At 29.8% G+C, this 14,936-nt stretch overlaps 3 protein-coding genes across 4 annotated transcripts; 2 read left to right on the forward strand and 1 right to left on the reverse strand.

Annotated features, from left to right (window-relative positions):
* Nucleotides 1-538: 538 nt before the first annotated feature.
* Nucleotides 539-4,483, forward strand: LOC101501065 (probable GTP-binding protein OBGC2). The gene is made up of 10 exons (XM_012715384.3): nucleotides 539-697; nucleotides 792-1,255; nucleotides 1,522-1,613; nucleotides 1,935-2,018; nucleotides 2,381-2,458; nucleotides 2,882-3,082; nucleotides 3,177-3,284; nucleotides 3,482-3,556; nucleotides 3,719-3,900; nucleotides 4,053-4,483. The coding sequence occupies exons 1-10, from the start codon at nucleotides 603-605 to the stop codon at nucleotides 4,150-4,152; spliced, it is 1,479 nt and encodes a 492-aa protein (XP_012570838.1). The 5' UTR covers nucleotides 539-602; the 3' UTR covers nucleotides 4,153-4,483.
* Nucleotides 4,484-6,440: 1,957 nt separating this feature from the next.
* LOC101491985 (uncharacterized) lies at nucleotides 6,441-7,599 on the forward strand. The gene has a single exon (XM_004499209.4). It carries the CDS (start codon nucleotides 6,546-6,548, stop codon nucleotides 7,293-7,295), a length of 750 nt encoding a protein of 249 aa, XP_004499266.1. The 5' UTR covers nucleotides 6,441-6,545; the 3' UTR covers nucleotides 7,296-7,599.
* Nucleotides 7,600-11,510: 3,911 nt separating this feature from the next.
* Nucleotides 11,511-14,859, reverse strand: LOC101501379 (protein WALLS ARE THIN 1-like). Of its 2 annotated transcripts, XM_004499151.4 has the most exons (6): nucleotides 14,547-14,859; nucleotides 14,201-14,263; nucleotides 13,840-13,956; nucleotides 12,551-12,968; nucleotides 12,318-12,469; nucleotides 11,511-11,953 (listed from the first exon to the last, which is right to left on the reverse strand). In XM_004499151.4, the coding sequence occupies exons 1-6, from the start codon at nucleotides 14,765-14,767 to the stop codon at nucleotides 11,773-11,775; spliced, it is 1,152 nt and encodes a 383-aa protein (XP_004499208.1). In that variant the 5' UTR covers nucleotides 14,768-14,859; the 3' UTR covers nucleotides 11,511-11,772. The 2 variants fall into 2 exon arrangements, with proteins under 2 accessions (XP_004499208.1, XP_027189884.1); XM_027334083.2 differs by lacking the exons at nucleotides 13,840-13,956; nucleotides 14,201-14,263; nucleotides 14,547-14,859 and adding exons at nucleotides 13,054-13,170; nucleotides 13,415-13,547.
* Between the last annotated feature and the right edge of the window lie 77 nt (nucleotides 14,860-14,936).

Raw genomic sequence — 14,936 nt, forward strand, 5'->3', positions numbered from 1 at the left:
GAAATCAAAATAATTTATAATCATTTGAAATTTTGCCCTTCTTCTTAAACCAAAACTAATTAAAATCTCTCATCTCTATTAAACTGAATATATTTTCATTTTCCTTTTATCATCTCTATTTCATTGAACCAATAAGATATTAAATGCGCAGCAGTCACTGCTTAGCTTTTGTAAGCTAAATAAACGGTGTTCAATCTCAATAGAAAATTGTATGGCCAAACCCCCCATCTTCCCCTAAATAAACAATATTTCCTTCTTATTTTAAAACAACATGATTGGATCAATTCGAGTTTTTATATCAGTTGTATTATTACCATGGTTTCCGTGAAGCTACAAATTGTAGCTTTAAGAAGAATACTAGAATTTGATATCGTTGTGAAAACAAACTAGCTATATTAAATATGATTTTTCTTTGTAAAAAACATCAATGTTACTTCTATGGACGCACACTACATTTAAATCGGGTTCTAATTCTAATAAATAATGGGCTTTGCAAAAAATGGTATATTGGGCTTCATATTCATTCACCTTCGGCCCAATATTTCTTCTTCACATTCTATCTTCTTCCTCTCTCTATTTTTTACTCAACTGAAATTTGGATAATGTCTTCACTGATTTCACCACCACCTTCATTTCTCAACATTCATTTACGCGAAACTCGCTTCTTCTCCACTCCCTTGTTTCTACTTCCACCAAGGTACCATAATTTATGATTATTAAAATTATTATTTCACTGATTTCATCTTCTCAGTTAATTAACGACATTAATTGTTATTATATGTATACTATAGGAGCATCGAATTCAAACACAAACACAAATTAAAATGGAAAACGGTAGAGTGCAGAGTAACGAACTTAAACACGTCACCGTCAACGGCGTTAACAAAGGAACCTCACAAATTCTTCGACCACGTAATCATAACCGTTCGTGGAGGAGACGGAGGTCACGGAGCGATACTGAATCAGAAACCGAAAAAGGAAGTTGAAAAAGGAAAATCGAATAGTAATAATAACAATAATAAGAAGAAAAGTTCGTTGAAGCGAGATTTCGATGGTTCTCTTATACTACCAATGGGTGGACATGGTGGTGATGTTGTTATATATGCAGATGAGAGTAAAGACACGTTGTTAGAGTTTCATAATAAGAACCGATTTAACGCTAAACGTGGTGGCAATGTTGATGCAGTTGGTGTATTCACTTCTTACTTGCGGAATGGAATTTCTGCTCCTATTGTTCGTATTCCTGTTCCTTTAGGTTTGCAATGTTCATTAATTTATACTATTTTTAGGTTTTATTCAACAATTATGAAGCACGGTGACACTATTGACATTGACACTCACACATCGATAGCGATAGAAATTAGAAAAAATACAAGTGATTGAATATATCATTGTTAGATACTGACATGCATAGAACACCAGACACACCTCATTTCATTTTTTGTTTAAAAAAAGTGTGAAACAAACTCCTAAGAAACTAAATGTGATATGCGTCATTGAGTTTAGAATTGTGAGTTACAGGTACAGTTGTGAAAAGCAAACGGGGAAAGATGTTGGCGGATTTAGCACGACCTGGTGATGAAGTTCTTGTTGCGAGGGGTGGACAAGGAGGGGTAATATACACAGATATGAATTTTTTTTCAAAATTATAATTGTTTCTGTAATGAATCAGACACATTCGATCTGTTTAAGACTTATTGTAGATAAGTTGTATCAATTCACATTGTTGGTAAAATGGAAAATTAGACCAATAGAATCAATAAATTCATATTCTTGGGTACTGTACTCTGTAAGTGAGGATTTTTTTCAGAACTACTGTACCAACATTACCTTCTTTCCTTGAAGGTATAGAGAATTAGTCATGGTATACACCTATCTTAGTTATTATTGTAGTATTTTGCACCTGGTTCCAACTCTTTCTCTTGTCTGCCCAGATTAGCTTGTTAGAAATGCCAAGGGATAAAAAGAAAAGGATGATGAGTTTGATGACTAATGTGATGAGAGATGACTCGGATAAGGTAAAGGCTATTGAGTGTTTTATGTGTTCACTGAGATATTTACTTGGTTGCATCTCGCTGGAAGATATCATCAATGACCTCTTATAATTATAGACTTCATTGTGCATGTATTGAGATGACTTGATTCAGTTTTTGTGGAAAATACATGTTCATTTGTCAAGTATTCGCAGGGGTCTGGAACTGTGATTTTAAATTATCAATTTCATATTCGGTTTTATCAGGAAATGAAAAAGTATCTTCAATCCAGAAACAGCAGTGTTCAATCATTCTGCATTTACTAGTGGCAATTAGATATCACTGCATTTAGCAAGTTGTGTTCCTAATCTTCCTGTAAGATAAAACACTGCCATAATCTGTAACAGGTTTTAGTTCACGGTCAACCTGGGGAGGAAGTTAAGCTGGAGTTGATCCTACGAGTTGTAGCTGACGTTGGTTTGATTGTAAGTATTGCATTTATGTTCACTAGTAATTCCCTATTTAATTCTCAATGGGTCTTCTCACTTTTATCTTCATAATAACTTTGTGTGGGATGTTGCCGAGTGGATTTTGTGTCTTATCTCTATATCAAGGATGATAATTTTGAGATTTCGGGGAAACTAAAATGTTGATTTTCCCATGACTTTATTGAAGATTGTGAGGGATAATGGGGTGTTGTGTTGTAACTTGTAAAGCTGGAGTGATTTCATTTAGTTTCTTTGGATTGTATAAATCATTTTTTAATCTTTTGAACAAAAGTCACTTATTACAGTTTGTCCGAGTGAAGTTTGTTGGCTGTAGAGTAGGTGAAAGACTGCTTTGTAGAAGGTTTTAGTCCTGCAAATGTTTTCATTCAGCTGCTCAAGATCAAGTTAATCTTGTTGTAGGGACTTCCAAATGCTGGGAAATCGACGCTTCTGGCAGCCATTACACTCGCAAAACCTGACATAGCTGATTATCCTTTTACAACATTAATGCCAAATCTTGGACGCCTTCCTGGCGATCCCAACTTGGGAGCAGGGATGTATTCGTCTGAAGCGACACTGGCAGATTTGCCTGGTCTTATAGAAGGTGCTCACTTGGGAAAGGTATCAATAAATGCATAAATATTCTTGTTAAATGTCCCTCTTTTAAACCATTGAGATGCTAAATAGTAAAAATGTGTCCTTTTTTATATTCCAGGGTCTCGGTCGCAATTTTTTGAGGCACCTTAGGAGGACCCGGCTATTGGTCCATGTTGTTGATGCAGCTACTGAAAATCCTATAAATGACTACAGAACTGTCAGAGAAGTATGCACATTGCATTTTATGATTTAAATTTTTGGATGGCTCAACACCTTTACTTGAAGTTGTTTGTTATTTTGTTTAATACGCATAAAGTAATCTTTGGTCTGTCCAACTTTTCTTGTTGGAATGTGTATCTCTCCCACATGTTTTGGAGTTTTTAATCGTGCTCATTCTCTCTCCACGCTAATTCTGTTTTGCAGGAGTTGCGCATGTATAATCCCGAGTACCTTGAACGACCGTACATTGTTGTTTTGAATAAGATTGACCTGCCAGAGGTATGTTGTTTCCTACTACTAACCTCTATGTAAGTCTGAGTGCATCTTTTAATTTCCTATAATCTTGTAAAAGGGAGGCTCATTACACGGGTCTCCCATCATCGTGTCGTCTAGGGAAAATAAAGTCACGCAACAAAACATTTTCATTAATTTTAATTTCAGGCTAAGGATAGGCTTCCAACATTGACTCAAGAAATTCTGAGGATTGGAAGTGATGGTGGTGCTTCTGAACCAGAACCAGGTTCTGAAATTTCTGCTCAATTATTGTCTGATGAAAGCGGCAGAAAGGAAACACAACTTGAAGACTATCCAAGACCTCACTCTGTTGTTGGAGTTAGTGTTCTGTAAGTGGTTGATATTTTGTTTCATATTATTTCTTTTCTGAAGTGTTTTCTTTCATAACATTTCATACATATTTTAAATGTTTAGACAATTTATCATACTTTTCATATTACGCCATCGGCTTAGGTAAAAAATTTATGTTGTCTTACTGCAGGAAGGGTGTCAGGATTAAGGAGATGTTAAAGGAGATAAGGTCCGCTTTAAGGCTGTGCTTAGATTCTAATGTAACATCGGCTTCCAGTGTGCCACCGTGAGATTTGCGTTCTATGCTTTTTCAAACACTAGCAGTTAATGAGGTTTTCTAGCAAAGACTACACATAGATTTGTTCTGGTATTAATTTGGCTTTTATCAGAGAACAGAGATGAAGATAATTACCGGTTGGTTTTAGAGAAAACACTACTGCGATGTGAGATGCTGGAAATTTTTTGAGGTGATAGTTCAAATTCCTGGTCCTTGTATATTGTTGCAAGCTAGATTGGCAAATTGATATGTAAATTAGATCTTTTGTAGTAGAATCTTAAAATGTTTATGTAACATCCACAACAAGATATATATACTAAAGAATCATTTATATGTTAGGTCCATTCCCATGTTGGCATGGTATACAAGATATATTTGTCAAAAAAATATTGAATCATGCACACTTAGGCCTAGTTAGTCTGTCTTGCTTGTCTTCATTTTCTCCAAATTATTTAGCTTTTGGATACCAGTAATTCCATGAATTGTAAGTGACGCATATTTATAATCGATACGTGTGATGTGAATTGTTAACATGATCATCAACTATATTTTCTTGTACCTGTTAACAATGTCAATAGTTTCCATATAGATGTAGTTTTGACGTCTAGAAGCAAAATCGGGCTTACAGCTTACCAAGTCTTGCTTTAGTAGAAGATTTGGAATTCAGTGCAACTGAAAGTTTGACAAGAAATTAAAGTGGAAGTTTACAAAACAATGTACATTATCTTAAACTAGCAAGAAAACAAACAAAAGTTAGACAATGAAAGAAATAAAACACTCCCAAGAATTGTGGTTTTAGAAAACCTAAATTTGGACAAGTGAACAAATATGTTGTTTATTTATTTTCCCCTTCCTTGTTTGATACCCTTTGCCTTACCCCTTAAGTTTTGACTTTGGAAAGATAAGGTGAGTTACTCTAATTGTTTTATGCAATTTAAAGCTATGTATTGTACAATGATGTGTGACCGTAATGTGTCATGTACTCTTCTCGTTCAAATGAGAAAATACTCCTTATATACAAGTGTCGAGTAGTAGGTAGTATTTTAATAAGTGTAGTCTACTTATCACTTGGTTATACTCCCCATTCACAGCTGTTATATTTAAAGCTTTGGGGTAGTGTGAGACTTATTATTCATCTGAACAATTTTATTCACCTTCACGTTTCTAATAAAACTACACTTGATTTTGGAGGTACACATCTGAACGGTTTTTGTTTGAAATAATTTGGGGTGGAAAAAGTTCCTCTATTTTCATAATATCATGGCCCTCTATTGCAATGACAACCACTTAGTTCAGTTTTTTTATTTATAAGTACATAGAAGTGCACTTGGAAGATGTTAATATGCACAATTATTTTATGTTTAGATTTCCAAGAGGATATATTCTTAACAGGGGCTTAGAGGAACAACTTTTAATTTTTTTAACCTCAACAAACAAAAAAAAAAACAAGTCAGAAGATATATACAATAATACTAGTTAGTAGTGTCAATTTAGGATTCTTAAATCCTAACCTTAATAAGAAGATAAAAAAAGGAACAGAAGTGCAAAATGGATATGAATTTTGGTAAAGTCGTAAATGTGTCGCAAGTGGAATGGGTGTAGTTTTGGCAGTTTTACTAGGTAGCCACATTGATGACTGATTCCAAATACATTGCAATTTGAAACACCTGGGATTGTTTCTTTCCACGTACAAAGGATTCTCATGTGAGTGTGAGTTTTGTAATTGAAACCACTGCACGTACTTATCTTCAACCGTTTCCTCCAAACGTCACCGCACCCACCCAATAGTAAATCACTATTATCCAAATCTCACATTACCTTCAAACAAACCCATTATTACTAAACATAATTAATTATATATCTAAATCATGTTTACCATCCAAATAATTATCAAAATTTATATATCAAAATAATACAAGCCATAATTTATATGGTACATTCATTTTTAACACTAAAAATCAAATATTGAACTTTTTAATAAAACTCATATGATTATCCTATTCCTACATTGATTTAATTGATTGAAGTTCCTACATTGAACCTCATTAATTTTTCCAAAAAAAAAGTAAAAGAAAAGGGGAAATCAAGTGAGAATTTTGTTCTTGAGAAAGTTATAACTAAATAGAAAAGCTTAAGCCAAGTGTGTACAAGATATATCAACAGTGAGGCTCATAGCTGACACGATTAACCTTGTTCATGATGACAAGTAGCATATGAAACTCACTAATAGCCACGTTTCATATACTTGTATTTAGCACATTTACACCCATTCTATTCACATATAAATACCACATTCACATCACACCCTTTATTCCCTCAACAACATAACCACTTTTTTTTTTTTTATTTCTGTTTTAAAAAAAGAACTCACATTTGATTTCTTTCCTAACAGAAATAAATAAAGAAATGTTGAAATCAGGAATTGGTATTGAAGAAAGAAAACAGTTGAAAAAACCAGCTCAAGCTAGTTCAAGAAAAGGTTGTATGAGAGGTAAAGGTGGTCCTGAAAATGCAAGTTGCACATACAAAGGTGTGAGACAGAGAACTTGGGGTAAATGGGTTGCTGAAATTCGTGAACCTAATCGTGGTGCTCGTCTTTGGCTTGGTACTTTTGAAACTTCTCATGAAGCTGCTTTAGCTTATGATGCTGCTGCTCGTAAGCTTTATGGTTCTGATGCTAAACTCAATCTTCCAGAACTTTCTGTTACAACAAACTCCACAACCACCCAACAAATTCCTCAAATTAATATTCCTCATAACAACAATAATATTAAAAACTTTTCTGTTTCTTCAACCGTCCACAACAACAACTCGTGCTTCAACAATAACAATAACAATACCAACAACTCTGTTTTCGGAGCCATATATAGTAGTAGTGATAATTCCATTGTTTCAATCCCATTGGAACAACAAGTAGTTGAAAGCAGTTATACAAAGCACATGGATCATAGTGATTCCTTTTTTGGGACAGTGAATTATGAATCAACTATGCCTGTTGTTGATGATGATTCAATATGGACAGAAGCTGCTATGTCTTTAGATGCTGCTATTTCTATGGATTTTCCTATGATTTCTGATGATGATGGAATTTATTCAACTGGAAATTTTTCTGAAGTTGCTGCTTGGGATTCTCTTCAAACTCCATGGTGCATGTAAATCAACGTCAACAATAAATATATATCATCATCAATAATAATAATAATAATATAATAATAATAATAATATAATAATAAAAAAATAGTAATTATATAGTGTGTGTATGTATATATATATATATAATATATGGTCTCCTTTAGGTGCATAAGGAGTTAAAAGATCAGATGAGTTAGCATACTATATATTATAGTGTGTATATATTTATGGTCTTTCTTTAGGTACATAAGGAGTTAAAGATGAGTTAGTATACTATATAATAATATTGACTGAAGATCATGACATCGTGGTGATTTTCTTAGCACTATTGTCGTGGTTCTTTTTAGTATCAAATATATGTATATATTACATATAATTTCAAATCTTCTTTCTTTTATCAAGTTATTTATTCAATAGTCGTATAATTTTATATATTATTATGTGCCAATACTTGATTAATAAAGAAAAATGAAAAGAGAGAACATAGGATAATTATTATTATGTGCCAATATTTTATATTACCTTTTTTATTTTATGTAGACTTCAATATTGTAGAAATAGTTTAATATAATAAAAAGATGGGATAATGTATGGAACTTATCAAGATATTATTTTCAAAATTTATTATATATATTTTTTTTTTTACAGATTTATGTTGTTAAGTTAGCTTGTTCCTTTGGTCAAATGCTTTATCTTTTATGATAAGAAAAGACAAAATATTATTTTCACAATTTTTTTGTCAAATGCTTTGGTTTAACAATTTTTTTTTTTTTTGGAATCTAAACATTGAGATACGGAGAGGAGAGGGGGGTTGTCATAGAAGCAAAGTAGCAAAGTTTGATTGAAAATTAGGCCTAGAATTAGGGGTAAACGGCCCAAGAGGCTTAGGTGCCTCCCCTGCCTTTTTCGAACGAAAATTTTATCCTATATTTATTATCCATGTTTTAATAAAAATTTAATTTTATCATTTTTTTTTATGAAAAATTGAAACTTTATGTTTTTGTAGTACAGATGTGTTGTTTTGGATTTTTTAAAAAAGTTTTTCGATATATAAAGTATAAATATTTTGAAACAATTGTGTATAAATATTTTGAAACAATTGTGTTTTGAATTTTTTTTTAAGTTTTCCATATATAATATTTATACAAAGTACAAAATTTCTGAAACATATGTGTTTTGGAATTTTTTTTATAAAGTTTTTTAGGATATAATATTTAAATTTTCTGAATATATTTGTGTTTCAAAAAATATTTTTAAATATTTTTTAGAATTTAAGTTGAATTTAATAAAATAGAAAAAATAATAATTTTTTTAAAAAATAGAAAAAATAATAATTTTTAAAAAAAATAGAAAAAGTAATAATTTTTTAAAAAAATAGATAGTTTATATAAAATATAGAATAGAAATACAAATTTGAATATAAAGTAAATTCTTTTTGAACATTAAGAAAAGAATTGGGGACTACCAAAATGGGTCTTTATTATCCTCTAAAAAAGATGGGTCTTTATAAATGGGCTGGGTCGAATATTATGGCCTGCATTGATCTTTCTCCTTAAAGTTAGAAGACAGCTCTTTTAATTTTTTAAGAAGAAGACGACTCTTCTACTAAAAAACAAACAATTCTTCTTGTTCTCGACATGGAAATTAGTTGTACTCACGATTGAAGTAAAATAATAAATTTTTGACTAACATCAAGGTTTAAATATAGTATTGCATCTTTGGTGTGTTCAATCACTTGGATGATTAGGTGTTGTTAGCATATAATGTAATTTATGCTTCATTGTTTTAGGTACTCTATGTTCATGATTTGGTATTTGGTTTTTTGTATGTACTCTTAAGTTAGGTGCCATGAAGTTTCTATCCCTATTTTTAAAATTTCCTTACTAGTCTTAGTCTAGTTTGTTATAAAATCTCGTTGTATATGTGTAACAGTTTAAATTGTCCGATAATAATCTATTTTTTCTTTATATAAATCATATTTTATTTTTCTTATTTTCATTCTCTACTTTAATCTTCTGTCTAAACTTTTCTTTTTTATAATGTCTCCACTTTTTTATTTACTAATGTTTCTCTCCATTTTTTAATTATTATTACATTTTTTATCATTATATTTTTTATATAAATATATTATTTTATTAGTTCTAAATATATAATTTATTAGATATATAATTTTGTAAATATATTTAATTATATTTTAATTGTCACTAAAGATTCTAAATATTTTGAACTGTCCCAATTTACGACGGTTTAGCTATCACTAATTTATGATCGGATAGCTGCTAAATATTAGGAGTAGTTAATTAATTTTTTTTTTAGAATGTGATTAGAGAAATTTAATATGGATTTTTTTTATCTTTCAAAAAAAAATTTATAAGAGTTAGGTTAAAACAATAATTAATAATTTAGTGTAGTAGATGAGATATCAATAAAATTAAAATTTTATTGAAAAAGAGTAATCATAGTCTCTTGATATTTTAAGTTGATCCCAAATAATTGGAGACAAATTTCAAAGAGGAATCTTAACATGGCTATTCGACGGTCAAAGAACTAGGCTTTAAATTATACTTCAATTTTTTTTTATATAAAAAAATCTCAATTTAATTCTAAATATATAATATAACATATTAGTGATATATGTTCACTCAATTCACTTAGTTAAGATGATAACTTCATCATTTTGACATAGGTTTAAATCTTGGATTTAACAAAATTTAATTTGATTTTTATAAAAATGTGTAAAAAAATTTTTTAAAAAAATATCTCACTATAAAAACTTGCTTTAAACGTCTAAATGTGTTAGGTTGGTTCTCAAAGTCAATATGATACAAAGAAAAGTATTCTTTTGTTCAACAAATGATAGATCATCAACAGCTCACTACCATTGATTAGGACTATTAATTTGAGACGGCTATTAAAGCAAAGAATAAAAAGAAATGTAAAGAAAAGGGCAAACCAAAAAGAGAAAAGAAATGCTCTTCGTATGATCAAGAAAAAGGAAAAAGCATGCATTGGTTTTGATCATTCATCTCCATAAAGTATACTCTAGAAAAAATGGGATTTACTTTATGTATGATAAAATGGATCTAATGATCGATTCTTATAGCCTTTTAATGATACGATCTTGGGAACTTTTAGTTGAAATAACTTAAATTTAACCTATTGTCAAAATTGTTTGTGTCTTCACAAGAATCAAAATGACATGCTCACTTGTAGCCTAATGAGAGTATATTAGAAAGTAGAAACAACTCGACATAAGGGATCATAATGCATAATTGATTGGGATTTGGGCCTTCCTAGATCCAAGTGAGGCAATCTATCTATAATTAATTAGAAGCAAATAGATAGTATAAGTGAGCTTTGTTTTTTTAGTCCAATAAGTGAGTAAGCTTTATTCTTGAATACAAATGAATTGAACCTCTTGAAAACCACTATGGTGAAGCTTTTGTTAGAAAACTTTGTTTTAGTATGTGTTTGGTTTTATGATTTGGAAATTTGATTTTGTAAAAACAGTTATAAGAAGAAAAAAATATTTAAATAATTATATATGTGTATATATCTACATAAAACATAGTTAAAAATAAATTTGAGATAAAAAACAGATTTAAAAATAAAAGTTTAAAATTCTAACTTCAAACAAAAAATTAATTTGATTTTTAAATTGACGATAGTTCTTCATAAAACATAACAATTTTAATCTTCGTAATATGTCTTTATTAATTAGTTTCTCTTCAAATTGACCATAATTTTTTTTATTCAAGATTATGGATTAACATGGATTTATGTTTTAGTTTCAATCTGACTCTAATCATGCGCTACATACTCGGAGTTCATACACTCTAATCCTTTTATTTAATTTCTATTTATTAATTTCTATTTTATCAATTATTTAAATAAAAAATCGTAATACAAAATCATTTCTCACATCCACTATAGATTTAATTAATTATATGTGTGCTTGATATTTTTACTGACATGCATGCACCAAGCTCATTATGTAATATTCCTAGTAATAATTAACATGAAAGAGCTTAATTTGAATTGAACCGACCAAAATGATGGATTCCGTTTAAGAGTTACAATTTGTGTCATATCAACAACTTGATGCATACCACACTTTTGAAACGAAAATTCACGTATTGAGAAATTATGTGCCTGATGTCCCCTTCCATGACATAATAATCATGACTATATAATAATCTCAAATAGTAATTTCTTTCCGTAATCAAACCATTAAAAAAATTAAAAGAAAAGCATATGGGATTTTTCATTAGGCTCTAGGCCCCACATTAAGTGACATCCAAGATTACAATGTTCCCATAAAATCTCACATTCTAAATAATCTACTAGGAAAGCATTTAAATTAAAAAAAATAAAATAAAATAAAATAAAGGAAAAAAAAAACCATTAGATCACATCACACACAAGCTTTTCCCAACATAAGGTAGTAGTAATAGTAATGTATGGTATCACTAATTCTTCATAATCTTAATGAATTTGTAGATTAGACATTTTCTTGTGAAGAATTGAGAAGTGGCTGAGCAAGTGATGCTTTAGTGTGGCTTGTGGGCCTAATGATGCTATGTTCTGTAGTGGATGATCCAATTAATGCAAATTTCTTCTCTTCACTTTTACCCCACAACACAAGGTATAGTCCAGTTACAATCAACACTGCCCCAATTATCCTATAAATATAAAATAGGATTAGGAAATAATGAAGAATAAAATTAATAATGAAAAGCTTTGCCTTTTTTAAGTTCTCACCGAAAGGTAAACAAAACAAACTCACATTAACATATGACTATGTACCTCAGATCTACTCATCTAGCTCACTTGTCGTTTAGTGGTTTTTGTCATTTACCACTTTAAAAAAAAAATAATTTTCTTAATTATTATTATACATAAATAAAGTGGTCAAAGTTATCAAACATTATTAAAAAAATGAAATTATTATAAAATACATAGTCAAAGATTTTTTTTTATTTAAAAATCCTAAGTTGTTTAAAATATGAATGAACATAAAAAAAAAAAGATATAATTAGGACTAACCCTCCCAAATAGAATTGTTCTCCTAAAGCAATAGAAGCCATAATAGCAACAACAAAAGTCTGAACAGGTTGATACACAGCAACAAAAACAGGACCTCCTCTATCAATACACCATATTTGTACTGCAAATGCAATTCCAGATGCTACCACTCCCTGAAATCAATACATATGTATTCATTTTACTTAAATTAATTAAATATACTAAAATAAATTAAAATTGAATAAACTACTAACCGCATATAAAATAGTGAAAGCTTCACCACCAGAGTGAAAAATCCAAGCTTGAGAATTTCTTTCAGCAAGCAAAGCAATAAAAAGAAATTGCAAGAGACCAAAGAAACATGTATAAGAAGTAACAGAAAGTCTTGCAGGGTACTTCTTAAGTACAGGTGCTTGAAAAACAAGCCAACCAGACCATGACAAACAATGTCCTATTAAATAGACACATCCAAGTGTCCAATTCTTTCCCTTTGCATCACCAAGGGACATTGTTCCAAAATCAACCATCATTGTTGTTTTCATGTTATCATTTGTAGGACTATATATTGTTGGACCTTTGTATAATGTTATCACTGTTGCCCCAATTACACAAAATATTGTTCCTGCTACCTTTGCCAATCCATCTTTTCTATTCAATCTCACTTGCTCTATCCTGTTATCAATTTTTTCATATCACATTAATTAATATTTATATTTGTAATTCAAACATTATTATAGATTCATTAATTATTACTTGCCTTAGTATTACTGCCATTAGAAATGTAATGGCAGGTACAGAGTTTTGTATTGCTGATGCGAACGTTGGAGATGTGTTGTCCAATCCAAGCAAGTAAAATCCTTGATTTGCTGTAATCCTGTTTAATTAATATAAGATTAATTTTTAATGTTAATCTGAACATACATACATTATAATTATCTCAAATTATTTTGAAATTGGTTCGTCTAACCGTGATTCAGACGTATGGACAATTACATTTAATGGTCCTTACATCTAAATCACTAGTATAGTCTTTAATTTGTTTTTATTGAAATTTTATTTTATTTTTTGAATTTCATAATTAATTAAACTTTACATGGTTTATATGTAATTAGGCATACCCAATTAGTGCTAGAAAAAAGAACTGGCAGAGGAAGTTTAAACTAATCGGAGGTCTATCCTTCCTGAACAAAAGAAAAAAAAGTCATAGGTGAGAATATTAAATAGACATATACATATCTAAACACAAATAAATAACTATATATTATAATATTCTTATGTAATTATTTTTGTGATTTTATTAAAATATGAGTTTCTTTTGATTTTAAATATAAATAAGTGTAAGGTTAAAGAAAATTGATATAACTGGTCTAAAATTTAAATTAAATATACTAATATTTTTTAACATTACTTTTGCTTATATTTAAAAGGAATGATATTAATGAAATTTGTTAGGGTAGTAATTACTTAATTTTTTCATATCACATTAATTAATATTTATATTTGTAATTCAAACATTATTATAGATTCATTAATTATTACTTGCCTTAGTATTACTGCCATTAGAAATGTAATGGCAGGTACAGAGTTTTGTATTGCTGATGCGAACGTTGGAGATGTGTTGTCCAATCCAAGCAAGTAAAATCCTTGATTTGCTGTAATCCTGTTTAATTAATATAAGATTAATTTTTAATGTTAATCTGAACATACATACATTATAATTATCTCAAATTATTTTGAAATTGGTTCGTCTAACCGTGATTCAGACGTATGGACAATTACATTTAATGGTCCTTACATCTAAATCACTAGTATAGTCTTTAATTTGTTTTTATTGAAATTTTATTTTATTTTTTGAATTTCATAATTAATTAAACTTTACATGGTTTATATGTAATTAGGCATACCCAATTAGTGCTAGAAAAAAGAACTGGCAGAGGAAGTTTAAACTAATCGGAGGTCTATCCTTCCTGAACAAAAGAAAAAAAAGTCATAGGTGAGAATATTAAATAGACATATACATATCTAAAAACAAATAAATAACTATATATTATAATATTCTTATGTAATTATTTTTGTGATTTTATTAAAATATGAGTTTCTTTTGATTTTAAATATAAATAAGTGTAAGGTTAAAGAAAATTGATATAACTGGTCTAAAATTTAAATTAAATATACTAATATTTTTTAACATTACTTTTGCTTATATTTAAAAGGAATGATATTAATGAAATTTGTTAGGGTAGTAATTACTTTTCCAAAAAATAAGCAAAGGGAAGAAGGAGAAGCAAAGCAATGATGTTCCTATAAACAGGGAAAACAAATTTGCTAACTCCCATGTTAAGGGCAGCTCTTGAGACAACATGGAAACCAGCATAACCAAACTGCAAGGCCAACATGGCCACATGGAGTTGAAATCTTTCAGGAATGTAACACCACATTCTCTTAGAAGATGCTGAACTTGGATCAGCCATTGTGAAAATACTATTATCAAACTATATAATATAATTTGAATTAACCAAATAATTGAGGCCTAGCTAGTGTTTTGAGTGGTGATGAGAAGATGGAAGTAGGGGATATAAATATAGTGAAGAATTGAGGTGTGAAGATTAGAAGTAATAGAGGTATGGCCCACAATAGTCC

This window comes from Cicer arietinum, chromosome 4, assembly GCF_000331145.2.
Source record: "Cicer arietinum cultivar CDC Frontier isolate Library 1 chromosome 4, Cicar.CDCFrontier_v2.0, whole genome shotgun sequence".
Classification (NCBI taxonomy): domain Eukaryota; kingdom Viridiplantae; phylum Streptophyta; class Magnoliopsida; order Fabales; family Fabaceae; genus Cicer; species Cicer arietinum.

Excerpts from the sequence above, each read along its gene's own strand:
- LOC101491985 (XM_004499209.4), top strand. The coding sequence starts at position 6,546 with ATGTTGAAATCAGGAATTGGTATTGAAGAAAGAAAACAGTTGAAAAAA.
- LOC101501065 (XM_012715384.3), top strand. The coding sequence starts at position 603 with ATGTCTTCACTGATTTCACCACCACCTTCATTTCTCAACATTCATTTA. Across the intron at positions 3,557-3,718 it reads ATAAGATTGACCTGCCAGAG|GCTAAGGATAGGCTTCCAAC; the intron begins GTATGTTGTTTC and ends TTTTAATTTCAG. Across the intron at positions 3,901-4,052 it reads GTTGTTGGAGTTAGTGTTCT|GAAGGGTGTCAGGATTAAGG; the intron begins GTAAGTGGTTGA and ends GTCTTACTGCAG.
- LOC101501379 (XM_004499151.4), bottom strand. The coding sequence starts at position 14,767 with ATGGCTGATCCAAGTTCAGCATCTTCTAAGAGAATGTGGTGTTACATT. Across the intron at positions 13,957-14,200 it reads TTTTTTCTAGCACTAATTGG|GATTACAGCAAATCAAGGAT; the intron begins GTATGCCTAATT and ends TTAATTAAACAG. Across the intron at positions 12,969-13,839 it reads CTAATGGCAGTAATACTAAG|GATAGAGCAAGTGAGATTGA; the intron begins GCAAGTAATAAT and ends AATTGATAACAG.